This window comes from Vicugna pacos, chromosome 4, assembly GCF_048564905.1.
Source record: "Vicugna pacos chromosome 4, VicPac4, whole genome shotgun sequence".
NCBI classification, from domain to species: Eukaryota; Metazoa; Chordata; class Mammalia; order Artiodactyla; family Camelidae; genus Vicugna; species Vicugna pacos.
In genome coordinates, this window is record NC_132990.1 from 67896816 (window position 1) to 67910427 (window position 13612).

At 45.2% G+C, this 13612-nt stretch overlaps 1 protein-coding gene and 1 long non-coding RNA gene across 3 annotated transcripts in view; one reads left to right on the plus strand and one right to left on the minus strand.

Moving 5' to 3' along the window:
* The window catches only part of LOC140696154 (uncharacterized), a 99267-nt gene that overhangs the window by 70854 nt on the left and 14801 nt on the right, over positions 1-13612 (plus strand). The gene's annotated exons all lie outside the window — the stretch shown is intronic.
* The window catches only part of GGTA1 (glycoprotein alpha-galactosyltransferase 1 (inactive)), a 61202-nt gene continuing 52929 nt past the window's right edge, over positions 5340-13612 (minus strand). For both annotated transcript variants that reach the window (XM_072960043.1, XM_072960044.1), the window contains 2 exons: positions 11980-12117; positions 5340-7974 (listed from right to left, as the gene is read on the minus strand). In XM_072960043.1, the coding sequence (XP_072816144.1) occupies positions 7281-7974; positions 11980-12117 (832 nt within the window). In that variant the 3' untranslated portion in view covers positions 5340-7280. The remainder of the gene's footprint in view (positions 7975-11979; positions 12118-13612) is intronic.

The following is a 13612-nucleotide window of genomic DNA, read 5'->3' on the forward strand; positions in this document are numbered from 1 at the left end:
GATCAGAAGCAGCAATCAGCAATAAGAGCACAGAGACCCAACATTTGGAGTATAGGATCCTTTTGGCCCACCCTGGCTTCCACAAGCTATGTGTAAGTCGCTCCAGGAACATATGCACAGCTGTCTGCCAAATGGCTAGAAGAGGGGAATGAGTGGTTGCTACTGTGCTAAGAGCTGCAATTACTGAAATTAACCTTAATTTACCATCTAAGACTTCCCCTGGAAGTTTCAAGCTTTCAATAAACTCCAGAGTTCCAAAATAGTTCCATCAGACAGTTCTGCCAATGTAATTATTGCCTAGGTGGAGAGACAGATTCCTGGTGCTTCCTACTCCATCATATACCAGAATCCTCTTCACCTGGGAAGCACTCAAAAGTCCCAATACTTACCCATAACAAGTGAATCAGAATCTCTGGGCTTGGAACCAGGCATTAGTATTAGCTCTCCAGGTAATTCCACGATGCAGCTAAGTTTGATAATCAGTGCCTCTATGTCTCCTTCAACTAGAGAAAGGCATCGTTCCTATGGGATACTTTGGATTTTGAGGCACTGTTCCGACACATCAGAGTATCCAGCTACTTCCCACTTGCCTGACAAGTGTAAAAACAGTGAGCTTCTAGTAGGACCCTGGACAAGAGAGGGCTCTCCAGCTAGTCCAAGTTGTAGGCAAGTTGCTCTGCCACTGGACTCTTATGACAAATCATCTCTTACATAGTTAAAAGACTCTGAAGTCGACTGGGATGATGGATGAAGACTGTTGCTAGAAAAGCAGAGGCCAACTAAATTCCAGAGTAAGGAAATTCCCCTTGAGCAGGTAACCATAATTTCCTCTTTTTAAATAGGAGTTACTGTAATTTTGTCCCCTCTTCCTTCCTTGTCTCTCACTATTGACTCTCATGTATTTGGGTGTGAGCTAAATTTACCATTTATATGACAGATTGCAGAATGGTCAGATGGGCTAAGGAACCCAGGGAAAAAATAGTCATTGTCTGGAGATAGTAGACTCTGAGAAGCCTGGCCTCTGACATTATCTGTGGATTCTGTTATCTGCTATTAGGAAAGAGGGCTGTGCTAGAGTAGGTGCCTAATGGTTTTGAATCAGGGTAGTTGGGAATATTTTAGATATGTGGAAAGAAGTGATTGACAGCCAGACAGCTACAAGTCAGTATGGTAGACATTTTTAGAGGCATCCACCCAGCTCACAGCAATATGTGCTTCTCTGAGAACTGCTCCACACTATAATCCACCCTCCAGCAAACCTACCCCATGGCACAGCTGCTGGGACCATGACTGGATGCTGTGCCACTTGGGTCTTCTTTTCCAAGAATTTAGAGTTTTGAAGGAAGAAACCTTGAATCTGGAGATAGTTGGAGCTGGGTCCTATTTGCAGGGGAATTTCACAGTCTTCAGCTGTTGAAGCCCTTGAACTTCCCTGGCTCTTGCTTATGGTCTGCTTGTAGTGATGTGCTAGTAAATTTTTACACAACCACTTCCTAAAAAAGAAAGATGAAAAGGAAAGGAAGGCAAAGGGAATGAAGGGATCTTTGATTTTTAGTGTTTGCTGATTCCCATGGTGTAAATACCCCCACCATGGCCAATAACAAGCTACCACAGTGAAATCACTGAACAGAACAGGGAGTTGGCGAGTATTGCATACAGCAGGTTCTCACAAGCAGGTGTGAACTAGCTTCAGTATACCACTGTCTGGTTGTCAACTCTCCCTTATATTCTGTAGAACTCTCCAGTAGCCTCCCAATAATCTCCCTTTTGGGTTTAGACAACTCAAGGAGAATGTTTGTTCTTTGCAACCAAAATATCTTTAACTGAAACACCTAGCTAGCATAACCATCCTTTATTCCTAACAGTTACAGTCAGTTCACTAAGAGTGTGTTCTAACTTTGGCTGACTTTTCACAGCCACATACCTTAAATATTTATAGTGATATTCACTTATATGCAAAATTTATATCTATTTCTACAAAAGTGCGGTCTTGGCCAAGTCCAGAAAAGAATGTTTTTAATTACTGCAGTTGCTTGGGGTAACAGTATTATCTTTGGAAATTCCTGCCCTCTAGTGTTCAGTATGGAGAACTACTTTTGTTTTAGCTGTTTATGTTACAGGAAGACTAAAAAAAGATGAGTTCAAAGCTTTGGACACCCATCGAGGACTATTCCCAGGGTATAGACATGTGGGTATTATGCATATTGGCTCCCCACATTTCTTTCTTAATGAAGTTCAAGGGAATTTTACACCAGGTTTCTCAAACTCATCATGAATGACATTTTGAGTCAGATAATTCTTTGGTGTGAGGCTGTCCTGTGCGTTGCAGGATGTTTAGCAGCATCCCTGGCCTCTACCCACTAGATGTGAGCAGCAACCCCTGCACAAGTTATGACAAGCAACAATATCTTAAGACATTTCCAAATGCCCCTGGGGTCAGTGCAGGGGGTGGGGCGTGGGCATACAGTGCTGGTGGTTGTGCACATCATCCTGGTTGAGAACCACTGTTCTACTCTGATGGAGCAAATCTGTCCCATGCACCCTTGACCTTACGTAGCACCAAACCCAGTAGGTTATGGTACCAGCTTAGAGCCTGAAGCTCAGACCGCAACTCTTGAGTTCCCATACTGTGCACTGTAGGAGCAGTAATTCCAGGTGCCAAATAGAAAAGCACCTGCTTTGTAATAGGATACAGAGTTCATAAACAAAATTTAAAATTTTTTAATTAAAAAAAGCACTTCTTATGAGGCATGATGGGAGTGGATGTGATGATTCATTCATTCATTCGTCTGGTGGATATTCACTAAGCAGCGCCTCTGAGACTGGTGACGTAACAGGTGCTGGAGCTGATGCAAAGGCAGACGATGATCCTACCTTTAAGGAACTAACAATTCTAGAAGGGTTCCGCGGGAATATATTCAGTTATAAGAGAAACCCCCATTTTAAGTGGCTTTAACGATAATGGGACTTCGTTGGCTCATACATTCGAAAAGCCCACCGGCAATGCAGTCTTTAGGTAAGGCTGGAGCCAGTGGCTCAGGGTTGTCATCAAGGGCTGCAGTTCCTTCAGTGTCCCTGTTCCTCATGTCCTATTGTCAGTTTCATCCTAAGGCTGACCTCCCTTGTGGTCCCCAGAGGTGTTAGCAGTATCTAATGTTATATGCTTCCTCATTTGCAGTAAAAGACCTGAGATTCATTTTGGTTGGACTAGTTTAGGTCACCTGCCTACCCCAGAATCAGTCATTTCCACCAGGGGGAGGGAAAGAGCTGACTGGTCTAGTCTAGGTCACTTGCTCTAACCATGGCACCAGCTTTCATAGAAATCACATAAACTCCATAAAGGAGACCTGGCATTGCTGGGAAGGGAGAAAGAGAGCCACTGATGCCAGGGAAAGGTCCAGCCCTTAACCAGCCAAAGCCCTCTCATGGTCTTTGCTGCTCTCCTCACGGGCTCTGCTATGAGATTTCATCCAGGGCATTGGCACCATTTGTGTGGGCCTCCGTGAGAGTCTTATCACAGTCCTCTGTGCTTTGCCTCTGCTCCTCCTCCCTCTGAAACCTCATTCCGTCTCCACTCCTCACAGCCATCCCCTTCTCTTCTCTCAAAGCTCCATTCCGAGGCAGCCCCTCTGAGGCTATTTCCACCTCCTCGGACAGCCTTCCCTCCTCTGCACTCCCTTGGCCCTTGAACTTCCCTGGACCTTGTATCACTCAGGTTTCACTTGGCTGCTCCTCCAGCGTGGCTCTAGGATGAGTTTAGACCTACCTTCTGCCTCTGAAGAGTTTCTGGTCTAGTAAGTTCTTGCTCTTTAATGCCTAATTGAGAGCTCTTGGTGGTGATTCCTTGCTGTCCTCAGATTTCAGACAAGATGGTTAAAGTGTGTGTGTGTGTGTGTGTGTGTGTGTGCATGCGTGCACGTGCACATATGTGAAAGGGCAAGTAAGGGAAGCAGACTGGAGCTGTGGGAAGAGCAACGGATTTAAAGTCAGACTGTCCTGGGTTGAATCCTACCTCTGCACCCTTACAGAGCTGAGGCTTTGACCACTGGATCCCCACTTAACACTGCTTTCTCTCCTTAAAAATGTATATATTGTATGTTATGCGTTCATGCTTCCTATGACGTTTCATACGTGTTTGTATGCTACCATGCCTGTGTTATTCATTCACGTAAGGTACATTTAATGAACAGTGATTTAATAAATACTTGTAACTATAAGTATTGCCATAGTTCCCTTATCAGTAAACCACATGGTGGCTTTGGCTGGGAGAGATACAAAAAAAAATGAGTTATTCCAAGAAGGACAAGAGCAGTCAGGCCCTTCTGGCCTTTAAGAAACTTCTTGCCTTTCAGCTGCATGGGACCCCCAGATTAGAGGTGAAGTGGAAGGAGGAGGTGTGGCTGTGCCTTCCACGCCACCCCCGCCCAGCCATGCCCTCCGAGGTACTGCCTTGAAATAACAGCGTCCGTGTGCCCACGGGGCTTACAGCAGCTCCACAGGCACGATATCAAGTTGAGAATGATCACAGAGTCTTTTATTTATTTACTTATTTTTACACGATCCATTTTAACTAATTTAATGCACTTGGGCAGTTTTTGTGCATAAAAAAGTGGGAAGCGGTACAGGTCTAGGAACATATCTTGTTTTTCTTTTAAAATATTAATTCTTATGGCAAAAATTCCTCTTTACTAGATTCTTCTATAAAGCGACATTTTCCTCGATAGGAAACATGGCCCTCCATATGTGTGGTGTCAACACTTCTCTTATTGGCTTCTCAGCTCAGCTGCCTCCCAGCTGGGTGGCTTAACCTTTCGGAACCTTACTCTGCTCATCTACAAAATGGGAATAATTCTCTACTATGAGGGAACCATGCCTTGTTGGGTACCCCATGCACCACACTACATCATCTTGCTCCCCTTCAATCTTTATTACAAATACAGCCACCAGCCTTGCTGGAAATCCATCCAGAAAGTCCCTCCCAGGCCTCCTTTGGCCAGATGTACTCCCCAGGAGTCAGGACTAGTAACCAGATAATGGTTTGGTATTGATTTCCCCCTCTAACCTCGCGCCCCGCCCTGACCTTTGGGGGCAAGGCTTACTCTAGTGGTTCTTCCACTGGCAGTTAATTTCTTCAGTGCATCACTTTGGAAAGTTCTATATGAGCATTTGTTGTTACATAAGTTAGCAAATCTCAACCATGTTCTTTCTATCTTTAGAATAGTGGACACAGTTTTAAAAGGACATGAGGACTTTTCAGAGTCTAAGTATTTAAAATTCTGCAATCAACGGTTCTGAACATCTTCGGAAGAAAATGTACAATCTATGACCAGACCAGAATATACTGAGAAAATAATTTATTCCATTGTAAATCAGGAATTTTATTTTATTTGTTTAAAATATTGAACTATTAATGAGATCTTGCCTTTGTCCACTTGGAATTTAAATTTAAATGAATTTGTTTAAAAAAAAATCAAGATTCCCTCAAAAGGAAACATCAGTCCTTTGACCTCTGAGGACAGATCATTTCTTTGGTTTGGGACTGAAACCATGAACTTCCCCTACTCCAGAACGGATCCCAGAAAACTTGAGTGTAGAGAGGAGTCCGAACTAATCTGTGATCTCCTTTTTCTTTTACAAGGCCACTTCTCCAGGATTTTTGTTGGTTTTGTTTTGTTTTGCTGGGTTGTGAGAATTTTTGGCAGGAACGGAAGAGTAGGAGGCACAGTGAAATGGTAGAGAAAATGTAGGTTTCATTTTATCAAAGCAGCCCGTTGTGCTGAACATCAAGCCAGTGCAAGCCTCTTCAAGTAAATCCCTTGAAAATGGAAACAAATGACCTAAACTGCAACACAAGCAAAACATAAACAGAGCTGCACGTGTAAATATTGCCTCCTAACTTCCTTTACATTGAATTGCTTAACTTTAAATAATGTGTAGGATTTCCTAGCTTCTGTTAGAGAAAGGAGCTGAATGTGAAGCTGTTTAGTCATGAGGACTGGGTCTTCATTGCCATCCCCTCTACTCTTGATATAAAATCAGTTAACCATTTTATTTATTAAACGTGTCTGGTTGCTACACTTCAGTAGTGCAGAGAGGGCAGGGGGAAATGAGAGGTTCCCTGATGAGTGGGCTTTTCCTCCACTCCAGTCCTTGATGTCAGCCCTCCAGGTTGCGGCCTGATGGGCTGAGGGACCCTGAGGGTTAGAGCAAGTGGTGGCAGGACTTGCTGATGACTAACCGTCATGAAGCCCAGGTCTGGGAAATGTGACCCTTTGCAAGCCTCTTCAGTCCATGGTGGGCCTTTGTCTACTCTGGCACCATCCACTTCCTCTGGCCAAGGATTTGAAGACAAAAGTTCCAGAGTCTGGCAAACTGAATGCGACTTGGCCCAGACAAGAAGCATCTTCTAAGACAACGCTGCTCTCTGGTTGTCTTAGGGTTGAGGAGGCTGGAGACCACCCACGCTGCCTCCCATTCAGCGCCTGGATCCACGCTGTGTTTACATGCCAACCCCATGCCCTGCTGCCCCTCAGAGTAGCACTGCCCCACAGTGATCAAACTCTCTCTTTCCACTCTCTCTTCGCTATTTCATGGCCAGCTTACTTTGAGACTTTGTTTTCACTTCATGCTGAGCACCCACTGGCTCATTCAGATCCCCTGTGACCCCCAACATTCACCCCATGATTATCCGCTGGGACTCTTGACCAGTCTCTGCACAGAAGCCAAACAACGTCCTGATGAGAAAAGGCCATGGACTACAAACCGCCTGAAGCACTCTACTATTGAAACCATTTGAGGATTGCCAAGGTAGACTGTGTCCTTGAGTTCTCCTGCTGCAAAGCAGCTCTGTGTTGCTTTAGACTCAGCAAAGACAGGAGGACACTGGAATCAAGAGGACAGCCCCTCAGGATTGTATCTTGTTGCCAAACACTTCCCTTTGCACGCTTTTCTCCAGTATATCATCTGGCACTTGTAGAGTGTTTCTGGCTTTTTCTTTGCCTATGACAATTTTTCTTTTCTTTTCTTTTTTTTTGGTTCAGCTGATCACATATTCCCCAACCCAGAATAGATAAGAAATCACTGGGAATTTACATCTGATTACAATATGTTCATTCTCCCATATTATAAGGCTCAAAGTTGCAAGGAGGAATAATATGTACTTGCTGTGTTGGTATTTTGTTAGTACTTTTTTTTTAAGTTAAAATTAAGTGTTACTTTTCTGACAAAGTAGCCAGAATAATACTCTCTCAAATTCAGAAAACTACTGGCACAATTTAAAGTCAGACATTATTTCTAACCAGATTATACTCTTTTGCCTGCCAAGATACCTTGACAAGCTTAATATCTGAAGGCAGGCCTATATGATAATCCCAGCAATATTCTGGGGATAAGATTTTAGTGGGTTTGTTGAGAAGGAAATATTTGTTTAGATGGCTTTCATCATGCCACTGAGCTTCTATGTCATTTTTCTTGTCCTGGAGGATTCCCTTAAAGCACTCGCGGGTGATATTTAGGACCTGAGTGGGTGTTCCACCAAAAATGGCCGCATGGTAATAAAAATCCCCCTGGCCGAACGGAATGTATGCTGCAGACTCCTTCCGCCTCTCGTAGGTGAACTCATCAGGATCTGCCTTGTACCACCAGGCCTGTAGCTGAGCCACCGACTGGCCCAGGGTCTCCACCCCAAAGCTGTCTTGGAAGACCTGGTCCACGTCCATGCAGAAGAGGAAGTCCACCTCGTGCTGGATGTGGGCCACGATGTGCTCCCCGATGGTCTTCATGCGCATCATGCTGATGTCCTGCCACCTCTTCTCAGGCTTGATCTCAAACACTTTGAAGGAACGCAGAGGACCCAGCTCTATCAAGGGCATCCTGGAGACATCATCCACCAAGATGTAAAATATGACTTTGTGGCCAACCATGAAGTGCCTGTTGGCAGATGTTAAGAACTCTTCCAAGTAATGCTCAATGTATCTGAAACAAAGAATGGGGTAAATATAACCTCTGGGATTTCTACAGGAGATGATGTGTTGTTCTGACCGTCTTGTCTGTAATTTGCTCTTTAGGAAAGGAATCACTTTTCCCCAGATGAGTGTTTTCACACAGAGGGACATCTGCTGCTGTAACATTCCTGCCAGTCTCCACCATTCATTCACTCAGCTTTGGGGAGGCGGAGTGACTTACCTGAATGCTGATTCTGGAGGGGTGACCGGGCACGCACAGCCCGGCCCCCTCCTCTCCCACTCTTAGAAGCTGGCCAGGCAGGGAGAACACGTGTTCTCAACTGCTCTGGGCCTTGCAGTAAGCTTAGTGGTACAGGCCCTACTCCCACATCCAGAGGCCTGTAATTTCTAGTGCTGTTGGTGCCTGGATGCCTAAGTCTTTCTAATTCTGTGGTTCAGTATTAGAAGGCCCAGGGCCTGCAGAGATAAGCCACATTCTCCAAGAACAGCTTTAACTGTAATGAACTATTTTGAAGGTGATATTCACTACTGTCTGCCTTTGTCTTATTTATCAATTGGTTCAGACTTCAGGCAGGCAAAGTGGGTGCTAGTTCTATTTTTTTCCGGCTTTATTGAGATAAAATTGACATATATCATTGTGTAAATTTAAGATGTGCAAAGAGTTCATTTGGTACACATATATTACAAAATGATTACCACCACAGCATTAGTTAATACCTTCATCACGTCACATAATTACCATTTCTTTTTCTGTAGTGAGAAAATTTAAGATTTCTTCTCTGAACAACCTTCAAGTATGTGATACAATATGATTAACTATAATCATCATGCTGCACATTAGATCCCTAGAACTTATTCATCTTATGACTGGAAGTTTGTGCCTTTTAACTAACATTAGGGGGTGCTAGTTCTTAGGATTCTCTCAAAAACTCCAATCTATACCCCAATGAAAACCTGTTGTCCCACCAGATGCAAGGGTGACTTGACCCTTGGGTCCTTTGGGGAAGCATGAAGCCTAACCATCGCGACTCTTTTATCCTTTTCTGAGACCCAGAGACTGGGTTATGGGACATGGACATCCTTCCACATTACATACTCACTCTCTGAGTTTCCCACTGCTCACCCCAAACACCAATCTGTTATCCAGACACCATCATTATGAGACCCAGCCATATACCAGAGCAAACAACCTCTGATTTAATCTGATTTTAACTATCTCATTTCCTTCTTTAAAAATAGATTTTATTTTTTAGAACATTTTAGGCTCACAGCAAAATTGAGCTAAAAGCGCCGAGAGTTGCCACATACCCTGCTGCTCCCTCTCACAGCTTCCCCCACTGACAACCTCAAGCAGCACCAGGGTGGCACATGTGTTGCAATCAGTGAATCTACACTGACACATCACTATCACGCCAAGCTCAGTTTACATTAAGGTTCACTCTTGGTGGTGTACACTCTGTGGGTTTGGACAAATGTATAATGACATGTATCTATCCTTATGTATGTGTGGTACTATGCAGAGTACTTTCACTGCCTTGAAAGTCCTGTGTTCTGCCTGTTCATCCATTCCCCAGCTCCAGCCCCGGGCAACCACTGATTTTTCTACTCTCCTCATAGTTTTTCTTTCTCCAGAATGTCACATAGTTGGGATCATACAGTATGTAGTCTTTTCAGATTGGTTTCTTTTTCTTAGTAATATGCATTGAAGGTTCCTCTGTGTCTTTTCATGGCTTGATAGATCTTTTTTTTTTAAGTTCTGATAATATTCTACTGTCTGGATGTGCCACAGTTTATTGATCCATTCACCTACTAAAGGACATCTTGGTTACTTCCAAGTTTTGGCAGTTATGAATAAAGTTGCTATAAACATTCGTATGCCAGTTTTTGTGTGGACATAAATTTTCAGCTTTTTAGGATAAATACCAAGGCATGCAATTGCTGGACTGTATGGTAAGAGTATGTTTAGTTTTGTAGGAATCTGCCAAACTTGTCTTCCAAAGTGGTTTCTGCATTTTGCATCCCCACCAGCAGTGAATAAGAGTTCCTGTTGCTCCACATTTTCACCAGCAGTTGCTGTTGGCATTTTGGATTTGGGTCATTCTAAGATATGTAGTGGTATTTGAGCTAGATACCTTTTCATTCAAAAAACATCATGTTCATGTCTTCTGTAAGCCAAGCCACATGCTAGCTTGTGAAGTCACAGAGCTGATGGAGTAGGGGAAAGAGTGGTCAGCTAGCTTAACACAACTCTTGCCACCCCAGACTCATGCTCAGCGGACATGGACCGAATTTAATTTGCTGATCACACTAACAGCCAAATTACCACATTTTGTGAGTAATAATAACTGGCACTTTTTGCTTTTTGGTTGCTGCTTGGATCCCCTTTCAGTACCGCAAAAGTAAACTGTGCTTTTAATGTTGGTCTCTGGAAACCCAAGTGTTTACAGTACTGATTTTTTAAATAGAGAGAACATATCTGAGCAATATACAGAGGGACTTCGACATGGCTCTGGGGCTGGTAGCCAGGAAATTCTTTCATTCTCTGGAACTTTAAAAAAAATCCATTGTGTCCTAAAGCTTGGGATACAGTCCAGAGAGGGAGGGAGCCTTTGTGAGGTTTAACATTGTTTAGAGATTAAAACACTGCTGTTGGCTCTGTGCATTGTTATTTGAAAACAAACCAAATATCACACCTCCTAAAAGTCCAAATCCACTCTTGGGAGGATTTATTGCTGCTGAGTACAAACAGTCCTCTCCTGCCTTAGAGCAGAGAGCACGGGGTTTTCACCAGGGTACACCGTCTACAGTTTAGTTCTGCTAAGCTGCAACGAGATAGCTGAAGCCATAGTGGAGCGGTATGATACGTTCTGCTCTTTTCGGAAACACCACGATTAAATCGATCTGCAGTGTGCTGGTCTGTCCCCTCCTGTACCAAAGGATTAGGTGAGCTGAGCATCCTGTTCCCAACTCCTAACAGTACAGCTGCTTCTAGTAAAAATGTCAAAACTCCAGAGTCAGTCTTCTCTACCAGAGATGCCACGTAGGTCCCTGGGACGAGCACATTCAGTGACAATAAGGCTTGGGTAGTATGGTGACGGTGATGGCTTCTGGGCTCTGAGTTGGAGGTCTCGGGAGAACTCTCGGATCTTCACAGAACTCTCCTCTAGGCCCTGCAGTGGGCAGAGTTCAAGCTCAAATCCACCTGGGACTTCAAATCTCTTTGTACAAGCAAGGGGTCAACTTCCCATGTGGCTTTCGGAAAAGATACAGATGGAAAACCCATTGATGGGGAGGCGGGGCGAATAGGGAAAAAACATTGTCTGTTTTTTGTTTTTGTTTTTTTTTTTTTTTGAATTTGTTTTGAAAGAAAAAACTCCTAAAGAGCAAAATGAGTTTTATTTTAAAACTAATATTACAGCTACTTCTTTTAAGTAAGAATGATTGCAGTTCGGGGAGAAATGTTCTAATCAAGGAAATGGAAGCTGACACAGGAACCTCTCTGACCTCTGGAAGAGGCTGTTCTTACCAGCCAAATGTCCTGGGGCCAAAACCTCCAGGTGGAATAGGGCAGAGGAACCCATGGAGGAGTGGTCATCTGTGCTGACGTGGAAAACCACTGCGCTTAAGTCACTTCTGTCCTTGGTCCTTGGTCCTGGGTCTTGAGAGCAAAGGAGAAACAATGGTGTACGTTTGGGCTAACAGCTGGCATTCCTGGAATTTCCAGAGAGCCATGGAGGCCAGGGAGGAGATGGATGTGGGTGTGCTGTAGACTCCAGAGTGGGTGTAGCAGACATTCTTACCTGCAACCCAAGCCCCTCACTTTGAGACTCCTGTTTTGTTCTCAGCTTTTTGGGGCCTCATCAGAAACGAGGCTGCAATGGTCCCATTACACCATTCTCCTGCCCAGGAATTCAAACAAGTCACAAACAGCTTCCATAAGCCCAGCGGGCCCCTCACTAACTCTCTAACAGCGGAACCAGAAAAAGTCAAGGTCAATTTTATTAGTGACACCTACCTTCCGACAGCAAATACTGTCAAACCCACGGTAATTTTCTGTTTGGCATAATAATTTTCTAAGATGGCTCTGTTGTAAGTGCCTTCCCACACCACTGGCGCCTTCCATCCGGTCATGGTCACAACCTCTGGGCGTTTCCTGGTGACAAAACAGAGAGTTCATGAGTCACTTTGAGAAGCTGGGGCAGAGACAGTCTGGGGAAAAATGGGTCAGCCATGACTTGTGGTGACTGTCCTTGAGTCCTGACTGTAGTTTAATCCCAAGCATTCAGCTGGAGATGTGACTTCTGCAGCATCTTCGGGGTGAAGGACCAGAGGACTGCCTTGCAGGGCCCTGTGGGGATCTGACCTGTACAGCTCACACCCTCTGTCTCCCTTTCCTGCTTTCCTTGTCCTCATCCTCATCCCTCTAAATCCTTTACCCTCCCTCCCCAGCCCCTTCCTAAGCTGCCAATGGCATCTCTGGGTGTTATTTATCCCTGCGGATGACATCTGACCCTGAGAAAGCCCTAATGCTTGACGCAGGGGGATGAGAGAGTGACATTAGACCTCAAAAAGGGAAAAGCTGTTTCAGTTTGTCTTTTGCCAGAAAGGGATTTCTGGGCAGGAACCTGGTTATAGGACAAAAAGGGCCCCAGACTTAAAGGAGTTCTGGTGTTATCATTCATTTTACAAACACAGAGACAGAGTCACCCAGAAAAGAAGGGACTCATCAGACCATGCTGCCTCTTTACTCGGAGCACAAAGGAGGGGAGATGTTCTCTGTACTCAGAAGACTTGAAAGGGATGTGGCAAAGCCAACACAAACACAGGAAGCAACGTCAGAACAACAGCAAACTGGCAGACTAGGCAGAGCAAATGCGTAAAGGCTGAGGAACAGTGGGGGCCCAGCCTGAAGCGGGAGGGGGTGGCGGGGACCAGGCTCTGACCCCGATTTGCTCTGGAAGTGGCTGCATTTCCCCCACTGGGAAGCAGAGACTGCAACCCAGTCATTTAGATTCAGCCTCCAGCACGAGGGCCCGGCCCCTGCCAGCCCTGTGCTTGCACTCCAGCCACTGTGGGGAGAAGACCGGAGATTGGGGCAAAGTCTTGGTGGCCCCATCGGGTCCCTGCTGGCTGTGTTCTCACCACGTGGCACTGTTGAGGAGATATTAGCAAGTAGAGCGGCCCATTAAAACCTTCCCCTACCCTCACACATGGATTTCCACAAAACTGCCCCTCCCACACTGGCAAAGCTGGGTTTTTCCAGCAAGGCTAGGTCACCCCACGTCGCCCCAGCCCTCAGGAAACTCTCCCTCATGCCTCCTGTCCCTCCTGCACCCAACTCTGCACTCCTGTTCTTGAGCTGACTCAGCCTCCCACCCCTGCCCTATGCCCCCGGCAGGCCTGCCTCCTTCTTCCCTGCACAGTGACTTGCCTCCAGAACTGGGAGGGACACCGCCTGGCTGCTCTCGTGGTGCCCCCCCATCTTGTCTAGAGTCTCAAACCCCACACACAGCTCTGCCCCTGCACCCCAGGTATGCCAGCTGCACGGGGGACAGTTGCTCTTATTTTCTTTCCATCATAAAAGAAGCTGTTTTGGACTCTGTACCAACCTGTGCCAGGCACTTTCTCATTTCATCCTTGCAACAGCC